Genomic DNA, 24,486 nt, shown 5'->3' on the forward strand with positions numbered 1-24,486 from the left:
TATCAATGTTTATTTATCGCTTAAAGCGAAACTTAATTAATAGGAATCCATTAGCAGATGATTAGTTGATCGGGATAACGGAACGTGCCAGACATACCGAATATGAAAACACGTTATGGCATCTAGTGGTGCATATAAAGCTCAAATATGACCAGACTAATCACATTAGGGGCCACCGCCAAAGGTAATGCCTATCACCTAAAAGCAACGTTTGAATTTATGGACTTGTAATCATGTCATAAGGTTTATACTTGGCAATGTTAAGTGTATTGAAATGGAAGAAATATTCAAAGCAAAATAATTTAACAATCTTTCTCTTAGGTAGGGGAAATACTAATAGCTGAAGTTAGATTAACAATGTATGTAAATTTTAATAATATTTTATTTATTAACATTATTACCTACCGTATATGTTAGAAGCTATTATTCTAAAATATATGACATTTATGGTCACTATAAATGTTACAAAAAATATTATTTTTATTTTTAATTTTCCTAGTATTTTTACACAATGCGAATTAGGAATTCGCGAAGAATTCGAGTGAGAGGTGTCTGAGCTCTTAGGTTGGTTTTTGCAGACGGAATTTGGAAAATGCTGCTGGTTTTGAACCTAGAGAATGAATATTAGTTAATGTTATGTATTTAACCATTTAACAATTTGTATAAGAACGTAACACAGGCTATTTTGACATGTAATATCACCAAGAATCATGAGGGTTTTGTTTATTGGTTAATTACTCAACAATACTGCTGCATGCAAAGAAATTTCTTTCATTTATAGTCTATTATTAGAACAGCCCTGCGATTCTGTAACTCACTTTTCTAACTCACACACGGGTTTTCGCATCGGCGGTCGCTCTGAAATCATTCTTGAAGCAGTCATTTTATGATTTGGCATTCTAATAAACAATAAACTACAAGCTCCCACCTTTTCAGAATGACAAATCATAAAATGACTGCTTCACGACTGATTTGAGAGCGACCGTGGATGCGAAAACCGCTGTGTGAGTTCGAAAAGTGAGTTACAGAATCGCAGGGCTGATTATAATATCAGGGTATTACTTCTACCGCATGATGGTATAGAAGATTTTCGCAACCAATAATCTAAATTCGTTTTACATAGATTATTTCTTTAGTATAGACATATTTATGCTTAATTATACATTACAAATTGCCTATAAACTTAATTTCAAAGAGACAGTGCCTTAGCATGACACAAGATGATAACTGAAGCTGAAGTTTCTACAAAGTTTTCCTCATAAGCTCACCGCAGCGCACCCCTATCAATTGCTCAGCCCCTGCCCCCCGACCCATCCCTCAATGTTCCTCTAATGATGCCACTTGTTAGGGCTCAACGCGGACCTTCGACCGTGTCACCCGATGAATAACAAATTTTGGACTGATCCTACGCTTTAGTTGGCTGCAATCGCTTTAATACAGACGGGTAACGTGTAAATATAGCTGTATATGTGTGTGTGTGTTGCAAGGTTGTGCATATGTAAAGAGTTTAAAGACTATAAGTTATTATGTTTCTTTCCGTCAAATTGTCTTTACGCTGTGGTTGAAAAAGACGAGTGACGAAGAGATTGATTTATTTTATATGAAGTGTGTAACTGTTAGTTAACTTAACTTTAATTAATAATTTACGATTACGTTTAGTTAAACGTACGTTACGTTATTATATAAATTAATTATATAATTAATTTTACTAAATTACAATATAAGTAATTTTTGTGAAAGGATTATTCGGGGCACTCATTCAGCATAGATATAATATGACACTCTTATACGTGATGACGTGATTAATTTTATTTAATAGACAGGTAGATGATCAGCCTTATATGTGCCTGACACAGAAATCATCTGACGCCATCCATTCGGGCCGGTACACGATGTTCACCATCACCTAACGAGTCACTGTTATATATGCATATAGAAAGAAAACACCACTTGGTCACAACTAGTGTTCACACTCAAGTAAGAAGGCTCGCAAGTGCGTTGCCGGCCTGTTAAGAATTGCAACGCTGTTTTGAAGGACTCTAAGTCGAATTAGTTCGGAAATACTTCAGTGGGCAGCTGGTTTCACATATTGGTGGTGCGCGGTAGAGACCCCATATCTCTACGCACCGCCAAGGGATCAAACCGCTTGGAAAGTCTCGTCGGAAAGTCGGAAGAAAGACTGGTCGCTGACGATATCTTCTTGTGCAATAGTAGTTAAGTTATAGTAAGTGTTATATAGAATTTATTACGTCAAGTACCTAAAATCATAAATATGTCAAAGGGAAGTAGCTGCCCACGACACGGGGCATTCTAGTGGCCAGTGTATTTTCACTTTTAACTGTACATCTTTTCTATTATGTATAATAATCTTAATATATATAAATTACGTGTCACGTTGTTTGTCCGCTATGGACTCCTAAACTACCGAACCGATATCAATCAAATTTGCACACCGTGTGATCTAACTTAAAAGATTGGATAGCTTACATCTCAATTTATACCCGCAATATTATATTATTGCAAAATATTGGTTTCTTATTTAATAGTCACAATTCTAACAGATGGCGCTGTGTTGAAAGTACCAACGTTTCACATAAGCTACAATTTAATGGCATAACCACCATAAAGCATGACTGGTCCCCATGACTGGTGTTCTCCTACCGATTCCCTTGAATAGTTTACTACTATGTAATATAACAAAAACCTTAGCCACAGCAACGCTTGGCCGGTCTTCTAGTAATAATAATAAATTCTTTTCTCCCATATAAAATTTGAAATAAACAGTACGATTACAATTAAGGTTTCCAAGCTAGATAAGAATCTGTGATGTGGATAACCAGGCTTTCATTCTACAGAAAAGCCATATTGAGTGGTAACAAAAAAGTACATAGGTATCTGAGGAGGCAAGAAAATTTAAAGTTTCTAAAAATAATCAGTCAACTAGATTCCTATAGAAATAAAGTTATATGGGTGTACTTGTGTGTAATAAAGTTTTTCTTCTTTCTTTCTACGATCTTCCTTTGTCTTTAATCTAAGTTGAATAATAATGTATTCTTACTATCAAATTGCTGCGTAGCCTGAGCCAGAAGAGAAGCAAACACCCGATCATCAATCTGCTTCTGGGGTCGGTCATCATCGCTGCTGCTATATCTATCACCACTCCATTCTAGCGAGCGCTGACGGCGTACACTCCCCGAATTCGCGACTCCATTGGGGAACCCGCCAGACAGTCCGCTCAGCGAACCCGCCTTTGACCGCCGACCGGACCGCTCCATCCTTGATGTTTATAACATCATGCTATTCTGAGGACAAAAATGTTACGTTATTATTGGGCCCAATCAAATTTAAGCATGCTGATATAAATGCATACATTATTCCTAATTTAAATAATCGTATATTAACTATACTAATATTGTAAAGAGGAAAGATTTGTATGTAAGTATGTTTGTAACGAATTGGCTCAAAAAGTACTGTACCGATTTTAGAAATTCTTTCACAATTTGAATGCTACATTAACTTATTTTAATTTCAAGAAAAATAAGGATCTATTAAAATTAAGATAATGTTACCCAAGGTGTAAAACAAATGCCTATAAAGTCTTTCATCGCATGCGCTGCGAAAACGATTGATGATAGAACAAAAAAATGTTCTACAATATTAAAGAACATATCAAAATCTACAAACACTCTAGTACACACCTCTTATGGTTATTTCTGATATATGACAGTACAGCCGTAAGCCCTAGAGATCTAAATCTAAGTAATTTCTAACTAAACTAAAGTTATATACCTATATTAGAAATAATTGTATAGTTCTGTTATGGAAACAAAATTTAAACCCTATTCAATTCCATTCCCCAAATAAAAACTGACACGTTATTTTATAGCATAACGACGTCGTGAGCGGAAACGAACAACTGTAATAAAGAGCCTACAAGTTGTTTGCTTAGCGACCCAACATAAATAGAAAGTTGGTGAAATGGTGAGGGTGCGTGTTCGAGGCCTAATCCATAGGATTCCGTCCAGACGACGATCGTTTTGCGCACTAAAACAACTTATATCGATTCAGTCAGAATCTAGCAATCTTCATGCGTTCAATTGTTTTTAAGAAAACTGCAGAATTATTGGTGTTCTAAATTCAAATCTTGTTTAAGTGTGTAAGAGAAAACCTTCTATATTCAAAATCCTAAGTTCTGAAGTATTCCTATTTTCACGTGAAAATTACGATAATACACTACTAATCTTAATATATATATTTCTTGTGTGCGTGTGTATGTGACTGAACTCCTCCTAAACGACTGGACCAATTTTGATGAAATTTTTTGTGTGTCTTCAAGGGGATCTGGGAATGGTTAAGATTCACAAATCAGCCCGCCAGATGTTACGGGTAGTCCACCCCTAAATTTTTATTTTTATTTTTTAGACAAAATTTTTAATTTCTATTTTTTTATGATACAGCATTAAAAAATACATACAACCCCTAACTTTCACCCCTCTACGATCAACCCCTATTTTTTTATTATAAATGATATACATGGCGAAACGACGTTTGCCGGATCAGCTAGTATCTAATATAACATTGCAAAGTTAAAGCATTAAAGAGAACAATCTTGTTCATTTTCTAGGAAAAGCAGAATTGTTCTAAAATCTCAGTTATGCGTAGGTTTGATTTCCATAATAACATTAGTGAAGTCATTTTTTTAAATGAATTCTTTGTTAATATTTGTATTTTATTATAATTAATTACAAAGAGAAATATATTCTAATCACATTTTTAATTGTTTCTATACAGAATCGTAATTATAAAATAGCTTCCTAAAAGCAAATATCGTTAAGAATCGTATAATGTGCCGTCGGGAATGTAAAGTCGACATCAAAGGGAGTTTACTCAACAAAAATCCAATTTCATTGATGTACGCTATAATAATGAATATGTATATCGGGAGTGTATATTAAAAACGGAAACAAAATGCTGAAGGAAGAATTTATTAATATCCACTGTCATTCCAAATATTTGGACTGCCTCAATTAATATGCACCCAAATTAATTTGGAATACTTGAACCTTAAAGGGAACTTTTAAGACTATAATAATAGACTCGTTTAACCTCTTTGGGGTTACAGACTTTCTTTGATTGTTTTTTATAGACAAGTACTGGTCTGTGTACTTATTCTATTTTTAAATTTGAGACGATCGATACTTTTCATTTTAATGGCGCTATGTTGTTTGCTTATCACTTAAATAATTGCTGTAACATCATTTAGGTTTAGTTTCACTACACTTTTATCATATAGCATGATTTAAAAACTATAGTCGGTAGATATTTATAATTTTTACATATTTGTGCTATTTTAAGATGATTTACTTATATTTTTAAGGCCTGGTTATTACAAAATATAGTAATTATTATTTTTTACGCCAGTATCACATTTTAAAAAACTTATTGTAATTATTGTGAAGACATTTTGTCAACTCATAACCGTAATTGCCAAAATTAATTAATTAATTTACCTCTTAGTTTTATTGAAACGACCAAGTTCAACCTATATTCCTAAATTGAATCGAATTGTTTCGTACTCCAAAAAACTGAAATGTATTTGACAGCTTCATTTCAAAAACAAATGCATACGTATAATCATTCAGTCAATGAAATATTTCTCATATTCAAAAAAAATGTTCACAAAGTCTACAACCAAGTAACTTAAATCCTAAACGGGACTACGCTAACCAAAACAAAAGATTAGAAATAGATACTCAAAATTGCGGTTCACGTCACGTATAAAATAAGCGTGAGCCCAATGGGGAACAAGACAGGCATAAGAAATATGAGCTAAACGCAGAGTTTGCTATATTAAAACTGCATCTTTCGCTTAGTGTAAACGGGGGTTACTATCATACTTTTTCTTACATATTGGGATTTAGTATACTATAAATTAATGAATTGTATGAACGAAACCCTTACTTAAAAAAAATAGTAGACTGGCATAGCAGCCTAAAATCGATGAATCTATAAAGAAGGAACATTTGTGTTTTTTGTATGTATGTTTGTAATGTTTTCACAAAAAAACTACTGGACCGATTTCGCCAATAGAATCATCTTCACTGACTGACATAGGCTATATTACAACAAAAAATTAAGGATCCCTAGCAAAAATGCAATGATATGTGTGAAAAAATTATCCATAAAAAATCTATCGCGTGCGCTGAGGAAACTATTGATGAAGGAATAAAAAATGTTGTACAGTATTATAGAAGGTTTCAATATCTACAAAAATAATGTTTTACCCGTGTTGATGTATACCGAGTCGGAACTTCAAAACTTGAAATTATTTTGCTATATAATTTGCTATTATTATTTTATTTATTCCTACATAATTATGTATTTACAGTATATATTTGCGAATGCTTGGCGGACCCATGCGTCTTCTTAAATACAAAGAGTATAATATAAATATCGAGAGTTGTGTGCTGCGATATTGCTGGACTGGTTAACGGGTTCATAAGTTCTCAAGTCATTTTCACACGTGTATAGCATTTCCATAACATATTTTTATAAGTATTATTATCCTCATTATAACATGTGTGAGGTTTAAGAACTAATATAAAATAAAAATTTAAGCCCGATCACATTAATAAGTAAATCTTTAGATGTTGTTTTAGCGAACACAGCCTTGTGTATTTTTTATCATTTTATAAGGCTGCAGGTATCTAACACGTCGTTTTGGCAGGGTTCTTCCGAGCGGTCATTGCTCAAATAGAGAAATTAACCATTCCATATGTCAAAGACAATTTATTATTACCCACACATATACACATAATTTACGCAAACACACATACCCCATGTGGTTTCCTTATATGTGTATTCCTATAAGTATTGCAATAATGATTGTTTATTCTCACTAGATTTTTCTCTACTTTATAAGACCTTCTGTCAATCCGAAGTGGTGGAGGCCTCAGTCTCACACAAACTAGCCTTTTCCCTAAACAGAAGTAAGTCAATTATTTATTTATAATAGTATATAACTGTCACTTGTTTATGTGCTAAGTTTTTGTGAGAAATAAATAAAGATTATTATTATTATTATGTTGTATATACAGTTAAAAATTAAGCAGACGTTTGCGTGAATGTATAAGAAATTTTAATACATTTTCCTATTACTTTATAGGTGATTCAATGTAAACCTAAAAAGATTCGTTTCAGACTTAAAATAGTATAATAAATGATCGTACAAGCAGCGAGATTTGTTCAGCGACGTGAGTCCCAAACTCCCAGCTCGCATTGACTAAACTTGCAACGTCATTTTGTACAAGAATAGGGGAAAATGTAACAAGGTTACTCGTCTATATTTATAATCTATGTTTTCGATTTTTGTCTATGTCAAGTGTCAATAGCTCTAGGAAAATAAAAATGTCTTCTTTTGTTTTAAATACATAGGAGGTTGACCTACACAAAGTAATATCTCACAAAATAATGTGCTAACTTAATTTTTAACCCAAAAACGATTGTTTTGATTTTGTCTAAAAACGATTAAACGCAAACCATTTAAGATTGTTTATAAATGAATAAACAGATATAAATATATTACATACAGCATATTTTATGAATTTTTCTATAGTATTTTTCTTTATTATATTGATTTCATAGGCTTAATGTGCCTAGATAATCTACAATATATATTATAAAAATTAAGAGCTTTGAAAATCATTAGCGTATTCAATCAAAAATTTATTATTTTTTAAAGCCGCACCAACAAGGTGTGCCTTCCCATAAAAAAAGAAAATAAAGAAAGAAGTTAAACGTGTTTCCTCGATAGGTGCGGACAGCACAAACATAATGCTTATAATTAATAAGTTTTTAAAGATAAATATTACAAAAGAGACCTTAGATTACAAAACATGGCAGAGCTAACAGAATGCCCTTTCTGTAATCGGATAGGCATTCCAAAAAATATCAAAATTATTCGGGCCAAGCTGATTGCACATATTAAATGCATACAACATTACAAGTATATAAATCGCTCGCTAACTGATCATACCACGGTTACATTATTGCCTCGGAATGTATCAACGGAGACAGATATCAACACTGTATTAGGAGTTAATTAATTTACGACACGCCATAATTACCAACCCAATAACGCGGATTAATATTCTATTAGGGGTGAATTATATCAGATTTTATTGATAACCAACGATAAAATGTGACACATTCATCTAATCTATTGTTTTTATAGGACATTCCGTATTACGCGTAAGCATGAGGCTTTCCAAAAGCTCTAGCAGTGTTTGGGCAGTTTTTACCTACTTGCCCCATTTATGAATAAACGGGCAGATAACATTGACACCACATGTATGTAATTACAAAACCACTTTAACAGGACTATCGTATTGCTTTACGCTTTAGCATAATGAGGTTTTCCAAAAGCTCTAGCAGTGTTTGGGAAATCTTTACCTACTTGCCCCATTTATGAATAAACGGGCAGATAGAATTGACACCTACATATATGTAATTACAAAACTACTTTAACAGGATTATCGTATTGCTTTACGCTTCAGCATAATGAGGCTTTAGAAAAACAAGCGGCTTTGTAGCAGTGATTGGGCAGTTTTTACCTACTTGCCCCATTTATGAATAAACGGGCAAATAATACTAACACATACATATGAATACAAAACTACAAAACGTAATTATTTTAATAGGACTATCGTATAGCTTTACGCGTAAGAATAATGAGGCCTTCTTAAAGCTGGCTTTCTAGCAGTGTTTGGGCAATTTTCGCCCCTTTTCAGAATAAACGGGCAGATAACATACAATTACAAAACTACGAAACGCAACGGTACTAGAAGGTATAAGAAACTATGAATCATTGAATGAATTTAAAAAATACATCATGAAGCGAGATATAATAATAATAATGCCCGTTTTATTTCCAATCATGGCAAAAACAAATTATAATATACAGCTTAGATTAGTTTTACTTTTTGCTTGTCATCCTATATCCTAGCTTCCTTCAGTACCGTCGGGAACCCCTTCACAGGTAAAAGCCTCCTCCAGCTTTTTCCAACTGACTCTGTCTCTCTTTCTCCATTCGTTTCCTGTTACCGCTTCTATTTCTTCTATTAACCTCTTCTCCTTCTTCATCTTGCTCCTTTCCTTTCGTCTCTAAGGTCCACCTATTATCTATGTATCTTGCTATATGCCCCGCCCATTGCCACTTCTGTGGGTATAATGTAAAGCGAGATATAATAAAGAGAGCTAATCTGTCGCATAGCAATAAAGTCCTCTACTACAGATTTGTATAGCTTATGTGTAGAACTTAATCCGATTCACACAACCTATATAATGTAATTCACATAAGACACGTATGTTGACAGATCCAATCTCCATGACTATTGAGCTCCATGGTGCTATAATTGGATATACGTGAAGGCTGTACCTAACCGGTATGACGTCCACTAATGTAATCCAGCGAGGAACTAATCTGATATCGAAGCGACTCAGGCACGGACTCCTAGCTAATTGGGTTGCGTTTAATCCACAATGCAACTTTAGAGTCGTTGTCGCGTTTAATATGCCCTGAAAGCTTAGTTACTACCGGAATTATAAGTGTCAACTAGAATGCTTTGTGTGGAATTTGGTATTTTTGAAATTTCTTTTTAAACCTTCAAATAACAACTCAACAGTAGGTACTTTGGCAATTAAGTATTTTGTTTTTTTTTTGTTGAATACACGAAAACTTCTACATTTGAATCAGTCAAATTCCACTGTTTTCTAATTACTGATATTAAGAGAATAGTATCCACGTCATCGTTTAGTAAATAATCAACGGAAATATGATCCCTCCAGGAGGATTCTGAGCGTCTCGAAGGAGTTGGAGAAGCCCAACCAGCTAAAGCGGGATTTTTTCAATTTTTTTGTTTGCTTAAATTGTGGAACCCCAATTATTTTCATTAAAATCTATCTCTATCGGTTTTTTTTATGTCACAGGAGGCAGACGGGCAGGAGGCTCACCTGATGTTAAGTGACACCGCCGCCCATGGCCACTTGCACTGCGAGAAGGCTCGCAAGCGCGCTGCCGGCCTTTTAAGAATGGGTACGCTCTTTTCTTGAAGGACCCTAAGTCGAATTGGTTCGGAAATACTTCAGTGGGCAGCTGGTTCCACATAGTGGTGGTCCGCGGCAGAAATTCAGTCGCTCAGTTGTGGAACGACGGACGTCAAGGCAATACGGATGGTATATTGTATTCTGCCTTGACGTCCGATGATGAACCTCAGCTGCAGGTATTAGTCCGAACAACTCTATACAGCGTAAACGTTAACTATAGGGCACCTGTATTCGACGCAGGCAGGCTATTAAATGGTTGTGCTCCCTCAAACGTCATCATACTCTTGCCGTTATTTGTACGATTTATTTGGAAATGGAGTAAAAAATGTAAAAACTATTTAGGATATACTACTTTTACAATTAAATGTACAATTTTGAATTTAAATACTTCGTACTTATAACAATATCATGAATGTAAATTATCATTAAAAAGTAACATTATGAACACAGCCCATTTCAGTGGAAAATTAGCTGCGTTCTATTATCTCTAAATGTGATTTCACGGTCCATAAATACAATCACCTGAGTCACAACAAAATAATTCAATTTCGTTCTAAATAGCTATATGGCCCGTTACCAAATTTCCTTTGAGATCTCGAGCGTACCCTGAGTGCTACGAGCCGGCACGTCTCCAAAGTTCGGAATTCCAATTTTGAAAAGTTTTCAAACAAGGTCCGATATTGACAGGGAACATCAGAAACTCACTTAGACACAGGTCATCTTGGGCTCTTGTAGTACTTTTCAAGAAATAAAAATTTAAATTTTTAAACAATTGCACTAGATCGCAATACGAACTATTTCGAAGTTAGTGAATGTGTGAGTTAACAAAATATTGTACTATTTCGTTTTATATGGTCTTGTTCTTGATCTTTACGAAACCAGGTTAAAATCGCTCAAGTTTATAGGTACGCATTACACTTTCCATTTTGTATTATCATTATATTCGTTTGTTAAAATCTCATGAAAAATAACAAAAGCGGCTATAATAGAAATTGCGTACAGCGCCATCTGTTAGGTAACAATTGAACTACGATAACGTTTATGTTATAAGCTGCCATCTAGCGGTAACACGGTGTATTACGTTAATATGTTAAAACTAGAAGTGCCGCCAAAACGTTAGGTGCCATAGCATTAGCAAATTTGTTTTAATTTAGCTCATCTTGGTCTAATACTAATCCACGCTATTATTTCGAATCTTTATTCGGTTGCATTTTATTTTCGCTACGATTTCCTAAGCAGTGTGATCTATTTAAAGTTACCAAGTCCACAGTGCATTATAAAGTAGGACCAAACAAAATGCCGACGAAGCTAAATACACTAATTTTAATTATAATATGTCAAGGATAATGTGATATAATTCATAAGATACAAAAAAACAGATACAAACAATTTACGATACTTACCAATATTATTAAAATGGAAATATATTAAAATATTATATTTTCAATAAAATGTACCAATTTACTGAGTAGACGAGACATATTTCGTCAGAAACCATCTAGTTATGATTTATTTGTTATATTTGTGATACAAATTATTATTTTCCCATATTTAAATTGACATATTTATGGACGTAATAACTCTTAAATTGGGTTCAATAATTATTGGCACGAATTAATGATTTAAGTAGTAGTATTAGTAGTTCACTAAGAAATTAACAAAAATTTGTCACTGGAAGCGCGCGAAAGTAAACTAAATTTGACAACGCATGTGGGCGTCATTAATTATAATAATATATATTTGTATTAACATATATATATATTATCCAACGTGAAACAGTATATTTTTTTTTTATTAACACAGGAGAAACGGCCATGAAGCTGATGTTAGGAAACGCCACACATAGACACTCTCAAAGCCAGAGGGCGAGTGCGTCGCCGGCCTTATAAGAATTGGTACGGTCGTTTCTTGAAGGATCCTAAGTCGAATTGATTCGGAAATACTTCAGTGGCTGGTACCTCATAGTGGTGGAGCGCGGCAAAAATTGCCTCAAATAAATTGTATAACCAGTTAAATTTTATATTATTCAGAGATTTCACTAAATATATATTGTCGAAATACATCACAGCGAGCATTACACTTAAGCCGCCGCCATTTGCGTTAGCCGCAGCGTGTCAACGTTGATATGTTTTAAATCCCGATGTATATTATCATTATAATAAACTATAGAATTTGAAACCAAATATATCAATATATATAAAAAGAAATAGTATTTTTTAAAGAACAGGAGGCAAACGTGCAGAAAGTTCATCTGATATTAAGATTGAAGATTGTGATACCGCCGCCCATAGACACTCGATGCCAGAGCGCCCGCGAGTGCGTTGCCGGCCTTTTAAGAATTAGAAGACTCGTCCTTATGCGAGTACAATTAAACCGTTTCTTAAAATAAATAAATCAGATTTCTGGATCTGTTTCATAGTCATTTGTCAATTTATTAGGCACGTAAGTGATCAGCCTCCTGTGCCTGACACACGCCATCCACTTTTTGGATAGAACGCAACCTGGTTTCCTCACGATGTTTTTCTTTACCGTTCGAGCGAATGTAAAATGCGCACAAATTCCATTGGTGCCCGGCCGGGGATACCTACGACCTCAGGGATGAGAGTCGCACGCTGAATGATATAACCGGCCCATTTCCACTTTAACTCTTTTGTATGTGTCGACGTCTTATGTTTGTACGGCTTCGTATCACACCGTCTTTGTCTTTAAGTTTCAATCGAAGAATCGACTCTTCTTTTGGAATCCAATGACAGACATTTAATATGTCCTTATTTTTCCATCTCCGTAACTCTATATAAAAATATCTACTTCACTGGAGATATTAGTTTATTACGAACAAATTAATCAAAGTTCATTGCGTGAGCGAATGGTGCTAAATCAAGCGTGAGCATTGCAATAAAGACTGCTATTAATTAAGATAGAGACGGCACACTTGGATAGGTTCCCATCGTATGGCTCTTTTACGGGACTTTGCCCATACGAATAAATATGTATTTACTCCGCTCGGAAACTAGAACCTTCTTACCATCCAAACTCCGCATTTACAGATATAAGATTCTACGTCGGATGGGAGACTAAGACGCTGACCATGAAAGAGAAGAAATTATTAGTAGACAAAGAAATGCATGTAGAGTTAAGAGAAACGAGAAAGCTTTACCCAAAAAAAAATCGGTGTTCTGTAAAGTCGGTTTACTGACGATAGTTGAACGTGACAACGTCACGAATCACTCACTCAAGTAGGAGAGAGACAGATGTCGAACGCTGAAGAGCGCGCGCTCTCTGTCGCTTCGCGCTCTCGCTTGCACTTCAAGCCTTAAATGGAACACCTCAGAGCGAGGTAACGCCGCATGAGTCATGTTTTTTCGTGCGTGCAGCCGGCTCCATCGAATTATAAGACGTTGTCACGTCAAAACTCCGTTAAACTGGTCATCTTGAGAGAATGGGTGAAGATCGGAGTGTTCAAATATTATCTGGGTCTACCCACCGGCAGCAGTGTTGGCCTAGTGCAGTAACGTTTACTCCACGCACTTCATTAAGCTCTGTTTTGATGTTAACTGACGTGAGGAAACGATTTCGCTGGGAATTTGTAACAATAAATCGGTCATCACGACTGGTGGTTGCTCGAGTTCTGCCTGTACCACGTCTCCTTTTGTAAGAACCTGTCTCCACAAACCTTCTGTATATTCTTGAAACCGTAGACTGGTTTAAATTTAGATTTCTAAGAATCGTTCGTTGATCCAAGCCGTCCCGCACCAATGCTACAATTTGGACAGCTTGTTCGGAAGAAGTATCCATATTATGGTTCAGAAACTCTCGATGAGTTAAGAAGCTAACCCAACAATCCTGCTGGTAACAATAATTCAATTGTCAAAAGAATAAAAAATCAATAAGAATCAATTTTAAAAAACACGCAAATCTGATACTACGAGGTAATTTTCTTTTACCGGCTATATTCATTTGTTTTACTGCAGTTCTAATTTTAAATATTGCTTTTTTTAAGATTAAGGGCCAGTCTCTCCATATTTATATAATTTAATCGATAAAGTTTGCATTCATTAAAAAAATCATTTCAAAGTAATCCTGAAGTTTGACGGACTCATAAACTGCATGTTTATGAGTCCGTCAGTATAGTTCTTTAAACTGTTATTAATAGAAGCAGATGATTTCTTACGTTAAAAGAATGCAATTAAAGTGATTTAGTTTTTATAACAAGGGGTTAGTTCTACAAAGCTCACTGGGTCTGGGCCACGTGGGTGACAGTTTACATTAAAATAAAAAATAAAAAATATGTTTATTATGGAACATAAGATACATGTATCACTTATTCCACGTCATTAAATTTGAAGGCATCCCTACTCATCGGCAAAGAAGACAGAGGGTGTAGGCCGAGAGAAAAAGCCGGCGTAAAAAAACTCTCGGTACTCTTTTAAAACAGCAAATCATCAAACAACACTTATTTAAAACAAATATCGCAAATTAATTAGAAGTAGCCTGTCTAGCACTAGTCCCAGGCCATTTTAAGCTAGGTTCCCGCACATATATAATAAAGAATTAATTTTAAAAAGCGCAATTTTAATACATTATCTACATACGACGTCTCAACAAATTTCAACTGTCAGCGAGTGTCAACTGTCAACAATTTATTTAAACTAGTAGTATACGTACTACACTTCAATATCCATTATAAATGCACCAAAATAACTCATAAAATGACTTCGTTATTGACACAATAGGTGATCAGGCGTAACAAACTGTTACACCGTGAATCGAACACAAATGTTTTTGAATTAAACTCTTTATTTTTAAACCTTCCACGACCAGAAATCGGACAGTTACATTTCGCTATAGATATTTCGATTCAATGGAGCGAACAATATTACAATAAGAATAATTTTGCTTTGTTCAAGCCTTTGTACGGTATAAATATTAAATATCCTATTGTACGGTTATTTCTTTTGAAGAAGAGAATCAAGAAGTGAAGATGACACTAAGTAAATAAGAAACTACAGATAACTCAAACATAACATAGACAAAAAAACCGTCATAATGTTTTCTTTGTCTTTCGTTCACGTCACGTTTACAAAGAACTTTATTAATGAATATATGACGAAGTTGAAATGGTTAAATAGAACTCGAAACGTTGTTTAATGTAAATATAAAGTAATTCTTATTTACTTTATAAAGGTAGTTTAACTTCAGTTTTAAAATTACATATATGATGGATTTAAGTTTCACATGAATTCATTTGTAAATTAAAATTAAATTATCCAACTGCCATAGGCTGAGAGAATATAAAACCCAGACAGATTACGCAGATTATAGTCAACAGCATCTCTAGTTTAATACGCGTTGACACGTGACATAATACGTCATGACAATTGACATTGCGTCCATTTGCCAATCGCAATCAAACGTTTGCATTTGTCTGTCGTCTCTCGTTTTACATTGTCACACTCGATTTATTCTGCATTAATTTAAAAGGATGTACTTTTAAACCAGAGACAATATTTGAAAGTGTATTATTATTTTACTTGCCGATGAAATAAAAAATACTTAAGATTTACAAAGTGAGATTATAATAAAAAAACTCAACATAGTTATTAAACCCAAAAGGTTTTATTATTAATAACTGTATCGTAAAATATACATTATGATACATAAGTTTAAATCTAATTACTAATCAAAAATATCCAAAAATTTTGAATGAGTATTTTTGCCGGTTGTATGACGATTTTGTGGATTTTTATCACGTACGTTTAAATTCGTGTTATTGTTATTAAATTTATTTGACTATAATATAATATCCTAAATAATAATAGTGTTAAATCAACTCAAAATGACATTTCTTTTTTAAATATCCACAGAATAAAGCAAATTTGAAAAAAGGCCTTTTTATCATTAATTAATTTGCTATTCAACTAGTATACTGTAGACTATGATAACATCAGGGATAAAACATTGTATAGGGGCCGTCTCCACAAGCGAGAGAATCGCGACGAGTCCGCGCTTTTATCGTCGGGTAATCTCCACGAACGAGCGATTATTCCGCCAGCGTATCGTCGCGATTCGTAACGGAATCACAGCGTATCCGCAACGACTCGTAACGGAATCGCCGCGTTTCTTTGACGACACGTTGTGCTCCTATTTTGTTCAGTGTTCATTTAGAGTTCAGTGGTGCAAGACGAGACCGAAATAAGTAGTGTCTAAATCAGTCAATAAAATAATTATTTACTATGGCTGTATTGTTTTTATTGATGTATGGTCACGCACGTCGCGCGCTCTCTGCGAGAGCGCCACGTTCCGTGGCGAGTGCGCGACGTGCGCGCCACCAGTAGCGACAGGCTCGCAGCGATGTATTGACGTTTCGCTCGCACTCAACCACCCGTCGCATCGCCGCGTTAAGATCGCCGTGTGGAGACACGTTCTATGGCATTGTATAGAAATGCGTGGCAGGACGATTGTATCGTCGCGATTCTCTCGCTTGTGGAGACGGCCCCTTACTAACATTTATTGTTGATTCTAAATAATACACTACCCGATTTCAAATTCATAAACATTGCGGAATTTTGTTTTTAATTTTATAGTATGGCAACATTGCAAAAAACATAATACTATCACTGAGTTTGATTTGAAAAGTTTCGATTACTCTAATTTATCAAATTCGAATTTCAAACCAACATTACATTGAACTTCTATATCCGTAAGGATACATTATCGGTAATTAATAAATGTCAAAATTAAGTATTCTTTAAAAACCGATAGCCTCAGCTGTCTGTAACTGCCGTAATGTAAGGTTGGGTGACGTCACCCATACGTTGTCTATAAATAACATCGGAGTAGGTTTTCTAGAGAACGTTGAGTGTCTCCGTAACGTCAAATAGCGGTGCTGTCATTTGCATGACGGCCGTCATAGCGGTAATAAGTTTTTCGCATGTAGCGGTGCCCATATTTAATTAATACAATGAGTGGAAACGTGACTTGGACGAGCAAAAATGATTGTTTTTTGCTTTATGTTAAAAAGTAAAGACGGCCGTTATTAACAACCGTAAAATGACGGCCGTTAGTTAACGGCACCGCTTTTCTAGGAAACCTAAGCTTAAGGAATGCCTTCTGTCTCGCATTGTTTCCGTCGCCGTAACAGTGAATGTGTAATGCGTATATAGAAAGGAGTCCATTGGAGCTCAGCCAGCATAAAGTTAAGGGATAAGGATCGCTGAAGCCACTAGGCCAACAGCAAGTATTGTTATCCGATGATAATAATCATAGTTCTATTATGTTATCTATAGATACTTGTTACTTATCTCTCACATGCGGCTGCCAAACGTGGACCTACAACAGAAAAATAAAAACCAAACTAGTAGCATGCCAGAAATCAATGAAAATAAGCCTAGTAAAAATTAGAAGAATGCATAATATAGCATGATGCAAAGATAAAAGATGGAATATGGAAATGGACCATGGAAAGATCTAGAGGGTAGAAAGAGAGCAGCCCTGCGATTCTGTAACACACTTCACGAACTCACACAGCGGTTTTCGCATCGGCGGTCTCTCTCAAATCAGTCGTGAAGCAGTCATTTTATGATTTGGCATTCTGATAAACAATAAAGTACAAACCTTTTCAGAATGCCAAATCATAAAATCACTGCTTCACGACTGATTTGAGAGAGACCGCCGATGCGAAAACCGCTGTGTGAGTTCGTGAAGTGAGTTACAGAATCGCAGGGCAGGGCGCCCTAAAAAAAGTGAATAGAAGATATAGATACGTTAGCAGGAAGCGAATGGAGAAAGAAAACCAAACGTGTAGGAGTTCCACTCAATGGTACTGAAGGAAGATAGAAAATTGAGTAACAAGAAAAAAAATATAACAAATCTAAACTGTATATTCAACATTTGTAATAAACGGGCTTTATTATTATTATTAGTTATAGAACTCTAGAACGATTGATATAATCACAGTTTTCGAATAACATGTTTTTTCGTACCGGTTTTCATGGTAGGCTCTGATTGTTAGGAAAACAATTCATTTGAATTGATATGTTACACGCACGTGCATTTTATTGGTTGAAAAAATACAATTCTGAATTCATGTGCAGTTTCCGTAAACACTTGTCGTGTTAGCTTAGTGGCTAGGTGATGCGACTTCTGGATTACCTGATGTTGCTTGGTTGTACTACTAATAGATTTTATGTGCGCAATCATTTATGTTAATACGTCGAAGGAAATGAGGTAAGAAGTATGTCTAAAAATTTAATAACGTGCGTCAAGCACAATGTGGTATCTACTGTAGCATTTGGCGACAGAGCGATAGATGGACTTGTTAACTTTGATAAACTAAAGTATTCAAAGAAAGAATCTATGAAAGTACGCGTATTTTTAGGCGCGTATAAATTTATTTATTATTAGTTGAAAATTTAAGTTGTAAGTGTTAGACGTAAGAAGAGAATCAAAGAAGATCTTGAGAAATTAGCCAGATTTTAAGTCATTATTTATTGTAAATGTACAATTTATACAATCAAACTTAATTACAACACTAGCGGCCCGTCCCGGCTTCGCACGGATGGACATTTAGTTTAAAAAAAAATTGTAGATATTGATATGTTCTTTAATATGGTGGAATTTTTTTTTTCTATGATCAATAGTTTTCGCAGCGCATGCGATGAAAGATATTTTAAACGAATTCATTTACACCTTAGGTAACATTATCGTAGCTTTAGTAGGGTTCTTTATTTTTTCCTTGCAATGAAAATAGCCTATCTATTATAATAAATAGACATTAATCAGTGATAATGTAGCATTTAGATGGTGTTTTTTTTTTTAAATCGTTCCAGTTCTTTTTGAGCCAATTCGTTACATACAAATATTTCCTCTTTATAGTATTAGTATAGATAATCCGGAAATAGTTTTAAAAGTAAAAAATAAACATTTTATATTAAACATTACGAGCTTTATATGGGCGTTAAGCTCATCATAGTTGGCACCTAATTAGTTTAATAATACTGAATTGGGTTTAATAATTTTATATGAATTTGTGTTGATTGAACCAAAAGTACTGATTACCCTAAAACTACTATTATATTTGTGATATTCGTTTAAAGTTTTCATTATTCCTAAATAAATTATTCTAAATTACATTAAAATGTTCAAGTGTTACGTTAGCACTATAGGGGAGACCCCCATCTTTGATTTTCTTATTGGTGATTACGTCAACAATAATTTTTTTTTTTTTACATATATTACCCACACATTGTCTATGCCTGAAAACGCAATTCATTTTCGTGGATTTTGCTGAAAAGAGGAGGGGGAGGGGATAAATTGCAGTAGATCTGCTTACGTAATACTTGAACGGCCCCGTAGTAAAAAAAAGTATTTTTTAAATAGTTTTAATAAGAGAATAAAATAAAATATAAAAAAACCAGTGGCGCTACAACCTTTTTAGTTCTGGTGAAGTAACCACTTAGGTGATCAGCCTCCTGTGCTTAACACGCCGTCGACTTCTACGGTCTCAGGCATGCTTGACGATTTTTTCCTTACCGAATATTAAATGCGCGAAATTCGTGCGAATGTTAAATGCGTTCATAGACAAGTCTATCGGTGCACAGCCGGGGATCGAACCTACGACTGACGCTGAAGCCACAAGGCTGACACTAGCAGTAGTGGCCTAGTGGCTTAGAGTGGATTTATGACTAAGATAATTAAATAAAATACTTTATAAGGACTTAAGGATACTATCGCGCTAATTGTTGAATGTCGCTTGAATACATATACAGATATATACATGATGATGATGATATATGTTCAGATAAGAGACATGGTGACTCTTGTATGTGAAGTCTTACGTTTTTACTCTCTGACACTGAATATTGACGCCGACGAGACAAGGGTGAGGAACTATAACATGAAAAATCCAATACATTTTTGACGTACGGGAAACATATCATGTGTCGTTTCTGAATCATTTCCCTTCTCCGTAGACTGGTCAGGTACGAGAATACTATCATAACGTTGAAGAAATAGTTTGAATGCGTTTTTAAGTAAGGAACGGATGTGAAACAAAAATGGTTTTGGATGGTCCCGTTATTAAAGGCTGGCGATAACATCACGCTACTTACGCGGATAAAAGAGTTAGCCAGTGTTCAATAAAGCCTATTATACTTATATCATAAAGAAGAAAGATTTTTGAAGATAAAGATGAAAAAACCACAGAACCGATATAAAATCATTTCACCATTACAATGCTACACTTTTCGTAGGCTATATTTATTTTGATGTCCTGTTATCACAGGTTACACAGGTTATGTTATACTTCTACAGTATTATAGGCGCCAGCCTCACACAGATTGTCAATATTTTACTATGTAAACTTGTATGATGAGCAGTGTTGGCCTAGTGGCTTCAGCGTGCGACTCTCATACCTGAGGTCGCAGATTCGATCCCCGGCTGCACCAATAGAAATTTCTTTCTATGTGCACATTTATCATTTTCTCGAACGGTGAAGGAAAACATCGTGAGGAAACCGACATGTCTTAGACCCAAAAAGACGACGGCGTGTGTCAGGCACTAGAGGCTGAAAACCTACTTGCCTATTAGATTTAAAAATGATCATGAGACAGATTCAGAAATCTGAGGCCAAGACCTAAAGAGGTTGTAGCGCCACTGATTTATTATTTTTGAAGTGAAACTTCTTTATCGGGGTTGGAAAAAAATTTTGTGTAACATTTTTTCGTTACGCGTCACATTTTTCCGTTACGCGCCATCTTTTGAAGTGAAACTTCTTTATCGACGTATGGGAGAAATTTTGTAGCAGGTTACGCGCCATGTTGCTTTTTGAAGTCAAACTTCTTTATCGGCGTTGGAAAAAAAATTACACACATTTGTCACATTTTTCGGTTACGCGCCATCTTTTTCTTGTCCCTACCACGGTTGATCCGAAGAGATTCGAAGCCATTAGTAACAAAAATATATAATAACGATAACAATGATAGTAATACTAATAATTCTATTACAATTAATGAAATTCTGTAATAATCTTAGTACTACATAGTAGTACAGTAATAAGTTAAAATGAAATAATTGTATTTGTATTCATGTCTATGATAATAAAAGCCTTTTGTTAAACTTTATCTAATTTAACTTTATTTAACCAATTTCTGTAAAGTTGCATATAGTAGATCATTTTTCGAAAAATAAGGTCATAAAGAAGTTTCACTTCTTACGTGTGTACACCTAGTACACGCACACATTTTTTATTTTTATTTTTTAAACTTGTATGATAAATTGGGAAGCTATTTGCTTTATAATTATCAAAATATTTTGAAAAACAAATGTCGGGCTGTGCGAAGCTGTAGAGAGAAAACAAAAGAGCATTTTAGCATCTGGCCTAACGGACTAAACGATTCATCTCAGCGTCGCGTCGCCAAAAAGATTTAAGCAAGCTTATTTTTGGTGAAACTGACAGTGCGATAGTGTAAGGCCCATTACAAGCAAATTATGGCTGCCATTATTGTCTATGTCCCGTGTGCACGTGAGTTACACCCGCCTTGGGTCAATAGGTTTTATATGAGATATATTTTTGTATATCTTTGAACGTAAACTGCAATGTTTAAATTTCCTTTGTAACGAAATATTGCGTAACATTTTTAGAATGAAGCCGTATTAAATATTTACGCCGACTACACACTTTTGAATACTAAAAATTATGTATAAATTTTTAATAGAGTAAAATAATTGATTCTAAAGTCGCTAAAGTATACATAAAAACGGTTTTTAGTACTGTTTCGTCTCCTTCAAACTCAAACTCAAAAATAACTTTATTCATAAAGGTAACCAAGTACACTTATGAACGTCAGAAAAGAAGTTAAATTCATTCTAAATTTACATTTACTACCAGTTCGCAAGTCAAGGGCGTAGAGCGGGCAAGAAGAACTGGCAAGAAACTTTCCGCCACTCTTTTTAATCGCCAAGTTGTGAGTCATACAAATTGTTTGAACTGGAGCAAATCAATCCCAAGGATTAGGATCATTTAAATAATCGTCAAATTTATAAAAAGCTTTATTGAATAGTTTACGTTTAACGAGAGTTTTCAATTTATTCAGTGATAATTCTCTAATTTCGTTTGGGAGTTTGTTGTAAGGAGTTCTTCTATCTACTAACTAAATACTTATAGATTTTATGTAAGCTAACAATTATTTCTTGAGAAGAAACAAACTGAAACATCACTTTAATAGAAATAAAACAAAAAGTTAGTTTAATGTATCCTAAAAAAAATTCACAGAGGAAATAATAATTACGTACAACAGCAGAACAGTGGAAAAGTAGATACAATAAAGAGATACACACAAATAAGAAGACAACACAAAAAGAAGTGTAAAAATCGGTTTAAATTGTGCTGCTCGTTTGCCCCCAGTTCTATAAAAAAAAAACTAACGCCGGATTGATAATCGCATACGAGAGCACTAGGCTCAACCCACACATTATCAAACTTAACTAGGAACGTGCTATGAACCGTCAAAATTTACATTATTGAGCTGAAAACTAAATCATGAACTGGTACTAGCAAAGTTAAACAAAGTTATCCCATTAACGACTCACTAAATCATTCATGTCTAACAAGTTGTAAGTTAGAGAATTATTAAATCATACATCGCTTCAAACTAACGCCGTCATTTTTTTTTAAACGCCGATGTCACACATGACAGTTCATCATCAAGTTCATCACTAGTCGTGAAGCTGATCATCTGCTTCTTATTGCGATAAAAAGGTCGTGCGTACAATGTACACATGTTAGAAGTGAAACTTCTTTGGCAAACTAATTTTTAAGTCTCTTTAATATTTATAAAAATCTGAAACTTTAGATTTCCGATTGACTTAAAGGGAGGGAAAAAGTAAGATATGTTAGGAATTTAATTAATTTAATTCTTATTAAAATATTAAGTGTCGACAATTAATACAAATTATAAATTAAATTTTATAATTTATTTCTTCGATAATAAAAACATGTGGCATTTTAATTTACAATACGTCATTTGAGATTTCAATAAATTATTTTGCATAAAATATAAAATACTAATATTTCATAAATTCTCTTTACGAAATTTTAATTTTAAAAATAGAATTTCTATAAGGTTCCCTTCTCACTCTCTCTCAATCGGTCTCAATCGCTCTCTCAATCTCTTTTCTTTCTGTCTGTACACAGTGGTAAAATACCTTCTTTGATATGCAACACAGTAATAGCCTTGATACGAAATAGGAAAAATTAAAAGTATATATATTTTCAACCAATGAAAGCCCGTTGCTTCATCATCGATCGTCGAGGAAAAATAATAATTACACCTCAATTCTAATATCACCTCGACGTCCGCCGTTCCACAACTGCGCGCTTAGACACTTTTTGCCGCGCACCACCACTATATGGAACCCGCTGCCCACTGAAGTATTTCCTAACCAATTCGACTAAGAGTCCTTCAAGATAAGAGCGTACCCATTCCTGAATGACCAGCAACTTGTGAGCCTACTGCCTGTTTGCCCCCTGTACTACTTAAAAAAGCAAACAATAGTTATATTAGTTCGTATAGCCCCGATTCTGCATAGACTAGGCGATCTTTCTGTTCGTACTATAGTTTTTTTATTTGATTATTATTTATTTCATAAGCTGTACTGTGGAACATGGTGTAATGGTTGCAGCTCCTTGCAAAAATAAAATAAAAAATAAACAGTGAACTTGGCGATTAAAAAGAGTGGCGGAGAGTTTATTCCCAGTACTTCTCTTCCGTTCTACGCCCTTGATTTGAGAACTGGCAGTAAATGTAAAATTACAAGCATTTAATGTATATTTCTTTTTGACCTTCATAAATGATTTTGACTTTAGACTTCCATAGCCATCTCCAAATTTTAAAAGCATTCGATAAGCAAACGACACAACAGAGGCAATTATCCAGGTTGATTTAGATAGTTGTCCACTGATGCGCAAAATAGTCCGAGCTTAAAATCGGACCTGGATCCCAAGGCGGCTACAAAGCGGCATGCGGCCGATTACGGTCAAATTATTGCTATCATTATAGCCTGGAGTCTGCGCTCGGGATAATCACACCCGTTGGTTGGCACTGCAATCCTGCAACTTATTCGCTAGATACTATCTTCGACGACTTTTCTAAATTCACTTTGAGATTAAGCTATCGTTTGCAATTTATTAAGATAGACTTAAAATTAAATTAGAACGTGTTTTATTAGTTATGATGGTAAGCGATAGAAATGTTAAATTCCTTAGATAAATATGAAAAATATTTTAATGTTTTTGTATCAATAAAAATATCGTCAAACAATATATGCAAAGAGTATAAATACACTACTGTTTCATTAATCTAAGAACAAGTTTTAAACGCCGGC

At 34.5% G+C, this 24,486-nt stretch overlaps 1 protein-coding gene across 1 annotated transcript in view; it reads right to left on the bottom strand.

Moving 5' to 3' along the window:
* LOC125061553 overlaps positions 1–24,486 on the bottom strand; it is a 138,123-nt gene that overhangs the window by 27,293 nt on the left and 86,344 nt on the right. Inside the window, exon 2 of the mRNA XM_047667024.1 lies at positions 3,059–3,302. Coding sequence (XP_047522980.1) covers positions 3,059–3,275 — 217 coding nt within the window. The 5' untranslated portion in view covers positions 3,276–3,302. The remainder of the gene's footprint in view (positions 1–3,058; positions 3,303–24,486) is intronic.

The sequence above is a fragment of the Pieris napi genome, chromosome 23 (genome assembly GCF_905475465.1).
Source record: "Pieris napi chromosome 23, ilPieNapi1.2, whole genome shotgun sequence".
Classification (NCBI taxonomy): Eukaryota; Metazoa; Arthropoda; class Insecta; order Lepidoptera; family Pieridae; genus Pieris; species Pieris napi.